The 15334-nt window shown below is 39.5% G+C and overlaps 1 protein-coding gene across 1 annotated transcript in view; it reads left to right on the forward strand.

The window, feature by feature from the left end:
• Window positions 1–522: 522 nt before the first annotated feature.
• The window catches only part of kcnh3 (potassium voltage-gated channel, subfamily H (eag-related), member 3), a 51961-nt gene continuing 37149 nt past the window's right edge, over window positions 523–15334 (forward strand). The window contains exon 1 of the mRNA XM_037239650.1: window positions 523–1010. Coding sequence (XP_037095545.1) covers window positions 935–1010 — 76 coding nt within the window. The 5' untranslated portion in view covers window positions 523–934. The remainder of the gene's footprint in view (window positions 1011–15334) is intronic.

A 15334-nucleotide genomic window follows, 5' to 3' on the forward strand; every position in this document is an offset into this window, starting at 1 on the left:
TTATCTTTTCAACCACTAGATGTTGGTAGCTCACTGTATAATTGATTTCCCCTTTTCTCTTGCTTTCCAGCAACCATGTGGACCCAGGAGTGAGGCAGGAACGCGGCAGGTGTCTCGGTTTAATATCCACGTCTAAATGTCACACCATTCGTCACTGTTTTGTGCTATGTTTAAACACTTGATTCAACAAAGACGGTTTATATTGCACGTGGAAACTCAAACGTCCATACAATAGTTTATGTGGAGCAAAGGATATGGACATTGTTTTACCATGCATATATCAAACTATCCTGAATGTGCATTTGTTTGTTCCAGAAAGTAAATTGCAGGTACCTGCCCTTTTTTTTTTTTAAACACATAGCAACCAATTAGATGAGAGAATGAACTGGCTTTGTTGACTCCCACCTCCACTTTGAAAGAGGACCACATCATCAGGACCTGCAGGCGTCATGTGACTCGGCATCTGCTCTCTCTTGATAACCACAGAGGGAGAAGGAGGCAGAGAAAGAGAGAGGGGGGGGGGGGTATGAGGAGGAGCTTGTCGCTATAAGATTCACTCACACACCATCAGCACCACAAAGTCACAGTCCATCCATCCAAGCATCTATTGTTTGCTGCGTCTCTCTTGCTTTGTTTTTGCGCGTAAAAACACGCTCACCTTTGCGCACCGTTCCGTTTGACGGTGCGCATGAACTAACCCCTCACGCTTATACTCCAGCTCGCTCTCTGTCTTGGGCTCGATTATGGTCACAGCCCCCGCGGTGTCAAGGTGGAGCCGCCACGCGTTTCTCGGATCGGTGCGCTCCTCCAGGGGCTGGGATGCGCACCGGGTACCTCCCGCTTCCTGCCGAGCTTTGGGTCTGAGCAGCGGGAGGAGGAGTCCAGCGGTGCCCCGGGGCGCCGAGTCAGAAGGACCCAGTCGACCCGGAGCAGGATGCCGGTGATGAGAGGGCTGCTGGCCCCACAGAACACCTTCCTGGACACCATCGCCACACGATTCGATGGCACCCGTAAGTACTGATGATGTTCTATGAATATAAGTTAGTAAGTCAATGATTTCTCCATACATAAAAATGCTACGTAGTACCTTAAAGATTATGAATGCACTCTGGTCCGTTCATTCATGAGTGGTTGGCAGAAATATTAAAATACTGCAGTGGTAGCCTACTTTGAGAATCAAGCAAGGAATTTAATGTTTTCTAAGGTTGCGATGTAAATAATGCTTGGTACGTATTTGCAGGGGCGTTTTACTTGGAGTTTTGGTGTTGATGTTATTTTGCCTTTGGCAAGAGTGGTTTGTGAACAGATGCAATGAGCATTCTCTGTGTGTTCAGGCCCATGCTGGGCAGGTGGGCGGGTGCGAGATGCTTATATTGCATTTGGGCTCTTTTCTTCTGTCCCTTCACACTGAATATTTGTGGAGCAACGAGAACGGTCAGCTACTCTTTTCTTCATGTCCAATGGAATTGATCAGTTTACAAATCAGTTACTGGTAAATCAGGAATTGAACTAGACTTTGTATGCCCCAGTCACAACTTTTGAGGGGCAGTTTTTGATGACTCTTTTCTGTTCACCCAGCACACAAAGCAAGGCCCACAGAGGCATGCTTAGATGAGTTTTATTCAGAAAAAGCAGATCAAATATATTTGGGATAGAGATCAGAGCCGAGCAAAACCTCAAATCAATCAGCAACTCAATATTTACACGTTTTACTTCATGCAGGTGTAATGTGAGTCGATGGGCAGAATGTCCTGATACATTTTTCCTTGCATGTGCATGCCACCCATGTTCATGATTGTGCACAAGAGCATCCCAACATTCCTCCGGGAGAATATTTGCTGTCCATTTTTGAAAAAGGTTGAATCCTCACGCAAAGCAAACTTGACTTTTTCCTCCATTGTCATTTCTTCAAGTCGTCTTTGTGTCAGTACTTTTGTCTTTTGCTTACTCTGACAGCAAGATGAATCTCAACCTCATATCTCTGCGGAGATGCTCATCACTTCACAGTTAATTGTTGATTGATAAAGACAGTTCTTCATCTTGTTGTCTCCAATATAATAGTGTCGTCTGCATTGGAATAAAAAAGACAACAGTGCACAAATGCAGCCGCCTACTGCCTGCAACACACACACACACACACACACACACACACACACACACACACACACACACACACACACACACACACACACACACACACACACACACACACACACACACACACACACACACACACACACACACACACACACACACACACACACAGTCAAGACAAACCAAACAGTAGCAGGGGAGGAGGGTGACGAGGGACCATGTCTTTGTGTCTCAAGCGCTGGCTGTGTGGATCAGCCCCCGTCATGTCAAGATGTGGCTCAGCTCCCTTATACTGTCCCTCCCCCGGCCAGCGTACTAATAATTACACATCTCTAACAGCACCATGTACAGCCATTGTAATTAACTGCACAGATGTCAAGAATCCATTGTGGCCCATTCTTGGCTGTCAGATGGGGTGGGGGTGCAGGATGAGGACGGTGGGAGTGCTGACTGTGGGGGGCGGGGGCTTGCTGCACTCGCCATGGTGAAGGGAGGAGGGGTTGTTCTATTATGTGTCACATACTCACATCACCATGTGGTTGTAAATTATGCGACATTACTTCCGGACAAAAAGCTTTTGGTGGCAAGGTGAAGGCCATGTGTGTGTTTGATTGAAGCGCTGCATCCAAATGAAAAACTGCTGTAATGTGTGTGTGTGTGTGTGTGTGTGTGTGTGTGTGTGTGTGTGTGTGTGTGTGTGTGTGTGTGTGTGTGTGTGTGTGCGTGTGTGTGTGTGTGTGCATGTGTGTAATGGTAGTAGCAAAATTGTATGAAGGCCAGGGACCGAAGTAGTGCCCAACAAAATCCAACAATCTACTAATTTTTGGTACGTCATTCATTCATTCGTTCGTTCGTTGGTTCATTCATTCATTTATTCGTTCGTTCGTTCGTTCATTCATTCTGTCATTTCTGCTCATCCAAGGTCATGTCGTGGGGGCAGCAATTTAAGTAAGGAAGCCCAAAGTTCCCTCTCCCTAGCCACTTCATCTAGCAAGTTCTAGGGGATCCTGAGACGTTCCCAAGCCAGCCGGGAGTCATAGTCTCACGAGCATGTCCTGGGTCGTCCTCAGTGGTCCTCCCAGTGGGACATGCCTGGAGCACCCTACCAGAGATAAAATGCCCGAGCCACCTCATCTGGCTCTTCTCAATGCAGAAGAGTGTTATTCAAGTTAGTCAGCATGTTTGCAACTTTGTTGTTGGGTCTTGGGGAGGATTTTTGTGCATCTACAAATTTACAAAGCCAATGCAGAATCTTTAATTTTGTGTACAGAAGTCATTTCTAATTCATCGCTTTTTCCACTTGCGTTACCATGTATTCCAGGACCAGAGTGGAACGTTATCAACCGCAACTCACAATGTGCATAAACGTAGGATGTTTATATCTTGTTAAATAAACACATTATGCTAATTAGGCATCTGAGTAGGAGCTGGAAATACGAATGACACTGACGCAGTTTTCCTTATAAGTCACTGCTTTGTACAATGTCATTTTGTACGTGTATTTTTTCTCACAAAATGCAGTCTTGCAAATAGAAAACATGTGAAATGCTTAATGGCTCACTGCATTTAGTTAGCATAATGACGCTAATAGTAGATTCACACATACTCTCATTAACATCGTTATTTTGGAAGTGTGAACATGCGAGACTTATTTTTTTGGGGAAGCGGGAGCATGGAAAAGTATTTCCCAGAAACGCCCTACACTTGCCTTAATCAATGTTCATTTGCCGTCACTGAGGCTGGCTGTGCTTCTTCCATGGGCAGCAGCAGCTGTGCGGGACTGCAGCAGTCAATTGGTCCGATTAATTGAGTAGGCCTCGACTTGGTGCTTAATCAAGTTAGAAACTGAGTGCCCTCCACATTATGCTGTCATGTTCCGAGCCACAAGCTGCAGTTTCTTCGATCTACCTCATGCAAAATCTGACTAAAAAGCATGCAGAAGATTTCACCAAATAATCAATTCACCAAAACAGTGAATGAATGATTTTTTTCTCATAAAAATGTACTTGGAGGATTCTGCACATAAAGTAACAAAATGGATGGATGTCGAGTGAATCGCAGACTCTTGTCCATGGCATGGTCTTTTTCAATTTGGTTTGGGGACACAGCGAGACTTGTTTGTGTGTGCAAATTTGCTTGTGTGCGATATGTTTGACAGCACAGATTAGTTTTGAAGCAACATCAAGTCTCAGGTGAATGTTTCCCCCGTGGCTTTGTGTGCTGAAGGCTTATGGCTCAAGCAGATACAATGATAAGCCTGCTAATGCTAATGGCTAAGTTGTTTGCAAAACGACACCTGTTATGTACATCATAAAAGAGTGAAAATGGCTCACAATATGGATATTTTGATAAACATACAATGACCTCTGTCGCTGCTAATCGGTACAGAATATGACATTAAGCTGATTACAAATCATGACAAGCCCACTTAAAATGGTGTCATTTGGGATATGAAGATTAATCCTAAACCTGCTGGTGTCTGTCACGGGTGAATAATTCATTTCCCAAGTAGAACCGTAACAGTGACCTCCACTTCATAATTTGCAACCAATGACAGCACAAATGTTATAGTCAAACACACACAATTATTTGTTTATTTTATTTTATTTATTTATGTATCTATTTATTTATTATGTTCTAACTCACCAGTGATGGGACAGCGATTTTCTAGGTTTTCTCATACTGTTGTGCAAACACTGAGAGAGATTTATTGCAATAAATTGTTCAAAATTTGTTATTTCAAAAGTGTGGCCTACACATTAATCAGCGCCCAAGAAGTGACTCAGGTTCAGAAAGGCTGGTGGCGCCTTATGTACAGAATCCACCTATTCAGTAGCGTGCACAGCTATTGCATCTTGGGTCATGTATACAATTAAAATCAAAAGACTTTGTACAGAGGAAAACCCCTGAAAGTCTGATGATGTAGAAAACTTTAACGGATCACTCATCTAACAGTCTAACCTCAATAAACCAGACAATTGAAAATAAATCAACAGGAACAGAAAGTACATGGAGAACAATGTTCACTGGAACATCTGAGCAGAGATTTGAGCCGAGAACGTCTACAGACTGTGAGGCAGATATCCAAATCACGCAATGGCCACCATGCCGCGCCACTGCCTTTCTCAAAAATAATTTTGACATTTTTGTGCATAATCCACCTACCTGTGACCTTCCGCACCGTCACACTCGTTTCCATGTTCTGAATGCACTTGCCAGTTTCACACCGCACCAACTGTGTAATGTTTCTCTAGTGCTATTTGTGCCGTGTGATTGAAAAGGACAACATATTCATGAGTCAGGCTCTTAAGTGCTTTCATGACCAAGAATAGAACAATCTTGAGAGTGTCATTATCATAATTTGAAATTCAACAATTTCGCTTTTGGAGACAGATTATGAAAACGGTTGCTATGATCAATAATTACTAAACCTTGCTTGGCAAATGAATTAAGAGGGAGCCAATTACCACAAATCAGTGTAGATGCTGCTCACACGTACGCACATAACACTCAATCTGCTAGATGTCAGTCATACATTATTGACAGTGGCTGCCTGCAGCAGGTCATCAGATGCGTTCACCTGGCACAGAAATGCACCAAGGATGTCTCATATAGAGATCATGGACAAAAAAATCGAGTACTTACATTTTCGAGTTGATCTGATCCAATTTGTGGGGGGTTTCGAAACAGTCATGGGGAGAGAGGATAAAATAAAAACTGATAAAAGAAAGTAAGCAATGATCATTTGATCAATCCTCTGCTCTGCAAAAAAAAATCTGGTAAAAATTGTGGTCAATGACTGAATGAGCCTTTCAACTGAGAGTTATTAACTTCTCACATTTAAGCTTTATGCTACTTGAGTCAAGTATTTCTGCAAGTGATTTGTGTGAGCATTCGGAGACTTTTTCTCAAACCTGCCAAATGTGATGCACTTGGATGATGTCATTCTAGGTGAAAATGCACTCAGCATCTCAGGTCAAGTGTTCATTGCAGGCCAGTAATGACAGTAATACATTTTATTTTTAAAGGAGAGGTATAAGTAGGATGCTGATGTAAGATGCGAAGGAGTTAGTGTGAATTTATAGTCATCCAGTCTCTTGAACAGTTCATTACACAAAAGAACAATCACCAGACTTGGCTTTCCATCCCTGTGGTAATAAATGAGACACATAATATGGGGAAATCTAAGATAATATAAAAATAATAGCGATTGGGTTTCTAGAGTGCATTAAAACAACTTTTAAATCTTTGAATCGCCTCTACAGGTTGTGTGTTGGCAAGTTTTTATGGAATTTTTAGCCTTTTCTTTGACATTTCTTTTTTTAGCATATGGCTGTCACATGTTATGTTCATGCACCATCTTTAAAGCCTATGGCTATACTATGAGAAAGCTTTACATCCATATGTGTACGAAACAGAATGGCCATGTTTGGCTGTTTCTTATTTAAGTAAAGCTTTAAAGACACCCTTAAGGGGGCATCAAATGCTCCATCTGGCCACTTCACACTGCTTTATAACAAATTACATCCATCCTGTTTGCACAGACTTTGTTACTTCATAGTGGATAATGAATACATTTGAATACACATACACAGCAATGATCATCGACTGGCGGCAAAGAGGCCATTTTGGTGTATTTCATTCACCGTATCATACATAAATATGACAACAGCATGGGACGATCCCGCTAAAACATAGGTGTCAAACTCAAGGCCCGGGGGCCCGCCAAATCATTTTATGTGGCCCGCAAAGACACATTTTGTATCGACTTTGTCATTACTACGATTACAAATTGTCTTCACTTTTTAAAAAGAGATATTGCTAGCAATTTTTTATTACCATTCATCTTTTTGAACTATTTCAACAGTTTTTTACTAGTTTCTGATTTCAAAACTAGTTTTTCATCAGTTTGTTGTGTAGCCTATACTGTATGTACGTATATAGAAGACGTTGACAGTCATAATGGCCCTCCGAGGGAAACTATGACTACAATGCGGCCTGTGACAAAAATGAGTTTGACAACCCTGCTCTAAATCATCAATTAATTGAGTAAATTGCAATCATTATGATCCTGAAAATATTGGCCCCAGGGGATGCAACAACACACACACACACACACACACACACACACACACACACAGAACCATCGGCAAAAACGTTTTAAGGGCCATCGTATAATTCTCATAGGCTTACCCCAGGCATCCACTTTGCTCTGCACAACACTCAAAATGGCAATTACAAAGTATGGGCTTTTAGAAAAACCCATATTTGTGTCAATTAAAATGTTTAAGCTTTTACCTTCAAAACATCCTTTCAAAAAAGTCTGTTTATGTTTCAGTAATTCTGCTGACCAGCACAACATGATTGAACAAATATGAAAAATAGAAGGAAAACAAATGTAGCATCTATCAGAGTGTATAAGCATGATTAGCTAGCGTATCCACTATTCCTTTGCTTTCATCACCTTCATTTACCACTATTACAGCAGACTGGTCTTTTTTTTCTTTTACTTGGACCACTCAATTCTATTTTTTTTCTATTTTGTGTGTTCACAGTCCAACCTCCACCTTAAATGCAATATACTGTGCATTTTCACATTTTAAAACAACAAGTCCCTTATGTCTTTCTTAAACGTTACACCCATCAGAAATGCTGTGATAGAACAAATTTCAAATTTTGAAGTACCGGAGCCCAGTACAGATGGACACAGTTAAAGGATGAGCTACTGATTGGTTTAAAACCTGGGTGGCAAACTTTTGTGGCGGGCCACTTTGTAGTTCATGACTTCCCTCAGAGAGCCGTTGAGGGTGAAACCGAATAAATTTGAAATCTCATCATATTATTACGTATACAAAACAAAACAATGGATTACTTAACAAAAAATGGTTGCATTATTATTCAAGTTACTGTCAACAGGTAAAGAAAATTTGTAAAATCACAGGAAAAATAATTTTATTGATTCCAGAATAAAGTTACTTAAGGGAAAAGGTAATCATTTTAAGAGATTTAAGTTCTAATTTGACAATAAATTCCAAAATTTGTGACATGAATATTTTATTTCTAAACTCTATTAAGAATAAAGTTGATCATTAGGAACTTTGATGAAATTTTTATTCTTGTAGTATTTTTTTCTTTTCAGTGTGTCCCTAATTCACCCTGGTATGCCTCACCTTGAGTTGTCAGCTCATAAAAAACTATTCTGTCCTGTCTTAAATATTAATAACGCAGAATTGAAAATTTTATCACCCCGACCCGACCCTCTGTCCTCCTCGGTCATGTGACTGCGAAGAGCGTCACTTCCCTCAACCAGACTGCCAATTGAACTAAATCAGAGCCAAGTGACCCAAGCAGGAAGTGGCAGCCAGAGCCAAGGGACGAGCGCTGTGGTCGCAACCGCCATCTGAAGACGATCGAAACAATCGCAGCGTGGCCTCTTACCCAAAAGTTCATTTGACGCGTGTGCCTGCAGCATCTTTGCATGATGATATTCAATGAAGACAGTGTACTGTACACCCTTGCATATATTTGTTTTGGGAATGGCAGATGAGCCTTTTATGGTGTCATTAGCTGTACCATGACTCTCCACTTGCTAATCTCTTCCTGCTTTTGTTTAATTGCCGCAAATATTGACTTCTCCAACATGGTGACCGAGCAATGCTAAAACACAGCGTGCACCTGTTAATGGACCACAGGTACTGGAGCTTTAGAGCTCCAATTCAAACTTGTTTTTATATGCTTTGCGGGTTACGGATAAAGTTCAAGTTACTACAAGACCAACAAAAGTCTTTTGTTTTCATACATTATGCACACGCCTATCCCTGCTGCTCAATGTTGGTTTAATATATTTCATAGAAATGATCATCAGGATTCCATATTCTATTGGACAATAAGCTACGGTAAGGGATCAGATAAGCTGCCCTGCTTACACACATTTGAGACAGTATCTTTGAAGCTATTATCTGTCGTTCACTAGAAATCTACACATAAACTGTAGGCAGGGCTATTAAACTAATTTGTGTAGCGGGCCACATAATAGTTATTGCCTCTCTCAGAGGGCCGGTATAACGATGAAATTCAAATACTTCTAAAAGCACTTCCTCATATAAAAACAATTGTCCCTGAAATAAGAAGTGCAAAATAGTTGCAAGAAATAATACTTAAAGGGTAGTTTAAAAATAATATAAACAGTAAAACCCTATTGTGACTTGATAATATTATTGTTATGAGGAAAATCAGCCATCTCTGGCCCCATCTTGTGCCTCTGGTTTGACTTACAGGAAACCACGACGCCCAATTACAAAAAAACAAAACAAAACAACCAATCGGAGACAAAAGGGTGTGACGAAGTGGCAGTTATTAGTAACATGCTCGCGGACTCACACATTGCTGGCTCACCCCATGAGTGTTCATAAGAGGTAAGTTATGAACAGTCTTTTTGGCATCTTTTGCAGTGTGGGATGATATGTTAACTTGCACAATAATTTGGAATGTACATGAGTTTGAACAGAATATCAAGTGGAAAGACACAACTTGACATTTCATTTCCTGTTGGCGTCCCATTACTTTTTTCCAAATTGAATAAACAGGGGAGTGCTGGCTTTTATAATTAAACCCTACACTCAACACATTTCTTTGAGCTTATTCTAAATCTCCTTGGAGAAGCAACTGAGTGACTCGAACTCCAAAGCTCTCCAGTTTCAAATTAATTGGCTGCATGTGTGAAACCAACCTGGTGTGGCCGATTACATACATGAATGTGTGTGTGCGTGTGTGTGTGTGTTCTTTCATGCCGTAGAAGTGTGGCTGCAAGTGTTACCCCCACATCTCATCTTTTATTAAAGCCTATCAGTCATACAATTATTCAATGATGGCAATTATGCATCAGATTGACGAGGTATACACATGTTCATGCTTGCTGTTCGTAATTTGTCAAGAAGCAGGGACTTGGAAAGGTCTGATTATGTCTATTTTAGTCGCAGTAGCTATTTTTGCGGCAATGATTTTGTGTGGTTGTTGTTGCATCCCATGTATTAGGTCACTCACTGTCCGATTGATTGAAAAAAAAGTTGGCCCACTCCCACCAAACGGCCAATACGCCTTGGTGGCTCAACGGGAGCCTGACGTGGGGGAGGCAATAGACAGTGTTGTGGTTTCTGCTTGCTAACTTAAAGTGAGCAGTAGATGACCTCATAAATGAGGTCATGAGAGGGAATAAAGGAATATACACGCTTTTATATAGTCACAGGATGCTGTTTACATGTGACAAGAAATAAGAATGGAAAAATGCCTTATTATTAATGATGAACAATTTTGACAGTAGAAAGAAGAAATAAAAACACCAGTTGCCTCAGTCACAGCTGGTGGAGGCAGCCATGTTGCAGTCCCTGTAGTGCTAGTACATTAAGTTCCCCGGATGAAAAGCAAGCTTACATGAGGAAACTAAAATAAAACGAGGCAGTGTGTGAACGTGATTACTGTAATATTGCACAAAATTAAAAAACAAATTAATGACAACACATTTAAAGTAGACACCAAGAAGTGATACAACAATGTGAATTAGAACAATGTCTTATTGCGATAAATCGTTTTTGACGAGATTCCCTAAATAGATTGTATTTGAGTATTTAGGTTCCACTGTTTTCATGTAGTACTGAAATAGACAGCATCTCACTCGAGCGCTCTCTTCTCGATGCTTTCCACACCTCTGTGGTGCTGAAAGACGTACAGCAACAATGTTGACTTTTCATCTGGTTTGTTATGCTTGTGTTCTTAATAATAGAAAACACGAACAAAGAGAGTGTGATCAAGCACTCCTCAGTCGCTGTGTGTACCAAAATATATTTTTTATTTTTTTGTGCTGGCTCAATTACACCATAATTTTGTGGAATTAAATGATCCTTTGTATGGTTTAGGTTTGTGATTCTTTTAATTTTGAAGACGATGTGATCTGTGAACTGGCCACACGTTGTCTTTTTCAGTGAATGGATTATGAGGGCCAAAATCACCAAATGATCTTGACTAATACGAACATTGTAATTTAAAAAAATGAATGCTTGATTTTATTGAACCTATAAACACATTGCAAGATAAAGCTAAAAATTTAGAAGAAAGAAAAAGTAGTAGTTAGTTATCATGATTCATAACAGTTTACATGTTCAAAAGGAGTGGGGAAAAAGTTGGCTACAAAAACTTCCCATGATTTCTATATATTTCACTATAAAATAATACACTGGCATGTTATTTATATACAAAAAAAAATATCCCAAAGCAAAAGCATGCCAAACAAACACTTCTAGTAACACAAGTATAGCTGTTTCAAATAAACATGCTATATATGAAAACTAACAAAATAATATAAACAAGAGCCTTATATAAGTACAGTGAATAGCAATGAGCAATAATAATAGTTCAAAGTAGTTAAAACTAGTTTAAAGTGTATGCTCAAAGGAGTAATGGTTTGGCATTTACCAGATAGATTGCCCATACTAATGAATGTAAGGAGCTGGCAGATAAAGATGAGACAAAGGGAGCAACATGGAATATTTATCAGGCCTTAATAGAGGAGAAGACAGTAGGTAGTGAGTAGTGGCGAGCTATCTTGACTGTTTTCATTTGCATTCATTAATATTGTCACCACTGTTCGCTGGTACATTAAGCTCTTGTGTCCTTCTTCCTACTTATCTTATCTACCAAACAAATAGCTCTTTGGAAGTGACATGAACCATAGTCAGAATTATTTTCTCTAGTGAGGATGCTACGGCTCCAGGTAAAAATGTTATGACAAAGACGAATGATTTAATTTAAAATGACGAAAGACGGAAATAGTCTCTCTTTTAAATACAAAAGTAAACTGAACAATGTGTGACACTGAAAAGTCAAGTCAAACCGAACAAAAAAAACAACAGTCCTATCTTTAACATGAAGAATGAATCCTTGAACTTGAGAATTGAAAAATTCGTCTCGTGTGACGTCAGTTCCAATTTATGACTTTAAGGACGTATTTCAACCGTATTTTTTGGTTATATTTCAAATTGTTTTAACTTGTTCCAATCCAGTGGAAACAGCAATATAATAATCACGAGTACATTCATTCCAAAATGTCGTGAGATTATGAGCGATTTGATGCTTCTTGTGAACCTATTCTCAGACCTACGATAACCGTAAGCCACAGCCACAAGAGCAACACCACAATTTGCCTCATGGTTAAAAGATTATCTGACCCTTGAGCGTGCACATCTCGTACGTGGTGTTTCGCTGTGTCAATTCTAGCGTGCGTCAAGAGACTCATCAGGTCTGAAATGAGCATCAGATAGCAATCGCTCACAATCGTTTTGTAATCTATTTCTAAATAAGTCTGTTCGTCTGTTTCCCTTTGGTTTTATGAGTCCAACCCGCCTCTCTGTCTGTCCATCTGTTTATCTATTCATCTGGCAGCTCGTCCAGCCAAACTGCTGCTCTGTTTGTCCACCTGTCTGTCCATCTGTCTGCGCATCATGTCTGCGGCTGTCACTCTGGCACTGGTGCACTGCTTTGATCGAATCGGTTTCTTCTACTGGCCAGCGGGATTAAATCTGGCCAGTAGAAGGTACTTGGTGTCAAGGTACATTGATGGTGTCTTAAAGAATAAATGAACCCATAATCCTAATTCATCTCACACCACACTACTATTTGAATTGAAATGTATTAAAGATCACACAAAAAAAAAAAAAAAGGAAAAATACGATAAATGTACGAGCAGTTGCTAAAAAAAAAAAGGCACTTTGGATAAGTGGCTCTTATGACTTTGATCTAGATATTTTATAGGATCTTTTGTGTAAGAGGGGCTCGAGTCTAGACAAATCCTCATGTATTAGTAAAAATCCAACAATTTCAAGGCATTGAAAAGGCATTAGCTGCCTAACATCCTCCAGAGCGGCTGGCGAACAAATTGCATGGTAGGTAGGGGTTTTATTAAATCCAATAAGTCTCAGTAGGAAATATATAAATGATGAACAAGTACCTTGCCATTAACAATTTTATGATTTCATGTGGAATAAAGTGATGAACTTGTGCAGGTGAATTCAAAAGAATGAAAAATGTCACGTCATCTAAAAGGAGACCAGAATATGTTCATTTATCATGTAGGACCGTAAATGGAGCTGAGAGGACTCCGGAATGTGGAAAGACTAACACATTTGGCTTTCGTAAAAGTTGTTCAGGAGATTTTTTTTGTTGTTGTTGTAAATCCATCTAATGCAATCTAAGCATTCATACATAATTGATAAACAATATAAATGAAAATGTCATTAAATGGGTGATGTTTGGGCATGAAGCAAGTTTTTAGATTACCTGCTGAAAATATCTTTCATTTAGCACAATGTTCTGAAACCCAAGAAGGGGAGCATTTCTGTGCACACAAATCTGCCAAACGCTCGGCATGCCACCATGCGGAGTGCAGAGGCCACCTTTTGAAGTAACATGGGGGCCAACAAGATTAAATTTAGATTCAGAGTTGCGCTTTTGATAAAAAACCTGAAAGAGAATGGCAACATGCGAGATTCGCACCAAGGATAAGAGATTAAAAAAACAACATCCTACTTTATTCAACAATATAAAATCCACAAAGACAGGCATCATATAATAACTTCACACTTTCATAGGACTGAATCATCAGGAAAAATGGAATGTCGAATGTTCTTGGTAAGAATCCAAATCTCCTTTTATAAGTGTGCCCATTTCTGCTCAATGACACCATCGAAAAATAAAAAGAATAGTCGCACAGGGAACAAAGTAGAGAATATCCAAAATGCTAAAAACTAAATAGATTTGATGTTTAATCATTTTTAAAACCATATTTATTATATTGGGGCAACATAGTGCACTAGCGGTTAGCACATCTGCCTCACAGTTGAGAGCTCGGCTCTTGACTCATGAGTTTGCATGTTCTCCTCATGACGTCACGTGAGATCTTGAGAAATTTTGTGATTACTTCTAAGCATAAAAATATCAAAACTCTGGGATATGTGTTGGGATTTTTTGGTTATTTTGTATTTATCAAGGAAAACATATTCAAAAAGATGTGTGGTTGGAAAATGCCATTTAAAGTCAGTTTTCATTGAGTTAAGTATTAGTTGGGATGTCACCCCTTTACCTTTTAAAAATGAAAACATCACCGTGTTGAAGACTTATATCACGGCATTAAATCCCCCCAAATCCAGTTTATTGTTTTTCCAGTAATACTGCTTTCTTCATGGCCTTAAAATCCAATTTAACATGAATTCCTTTAGGAACGGCCAGGTCAGATCAACAAAAGGCAGCTAGTCAATAGTTTGCATTTTAATGAAGCCAACAATGCTTCCGGCGACAAGCATTCGAAGGGCCCTGGGTTTCATAGATGAAGGCAATCCTGGAGGCATTTTGGATTTATTTCCTTTTTTTTCCCCCGTCAGTACAGATGCAAAGACATTTAACGAAGGCAAAGAGGGAAATGAAAAGCTCTAATCAGACTAATAATCATTTCATTAGAAACAAAAGTACTAGAGAATTAATCAGAAGACACTTTTTATAGTATGCTGGAAGCTGATTGTTTTGTACACTCAGTCGTTTACACTTGAAGGCTTGGAGAAACCGAGGGAATTATGTTGAAGGAATAAAGAACGACAATACACTTTTAATCAAACTTGAACAAAATAAACCAATGGTAGCAGTTATGGATTGTGTCCGTGGCATTTTTAAGACATTTTAATAGAAGTTTTGAAAACTTACTGTTGATTAATTTTAAAAAGTAAAATCTGAAAGGCTTGCTACATTTCTTAATTTAAAGCTATCAAATCATTTCTTCTCTACCTTGCATATTTATAATCGCGTTTAATTCTTGCAAACAATAAGAGGAGAGAACGATGTCACATTGTTTATTATCTGATATTTTTTATCATTAAAAGGAACCAAACTATCCTTAAAGGGGTTACGTCAACATGTTTCTTTACAATAATCTTTCATGTGGGAGCTCTTAGAACTCATTATTGTACAGAAAACGTTTGACCTGGCTTCCTCTTTAACAACATCTTGAAGAACCATCATCGGAAGGTGTATTTTTACTGTGCATTTGTTGACTGGTACCAAAAAAGTCCTTTTCTTCCAGTTCTCACCCAAGTCATAGTGACAATCTGGTAGAGATGTCCACGTTGCCATGGCGCTCAGCGTGCCAAGGCAGCAACAGCAGGTTGAGGTTTAATTTAAACCAGAAGAACAAAGACGGACA

Source organism: Syngnathus acus, chromosome 21 (assembly GCF_901709675.1).
Source record: "Syngnathus acus chromosome 21, fSynAcu1.2, whole genome shotgun sequence".
In the NCBI taxonomy this organism is placed as follows: Eukaryota; Metazoa; Chordata; class Actinopteri; order Syngnathiformes; family Syngnathidae; genus Syngnathus; species Syngnathus acus.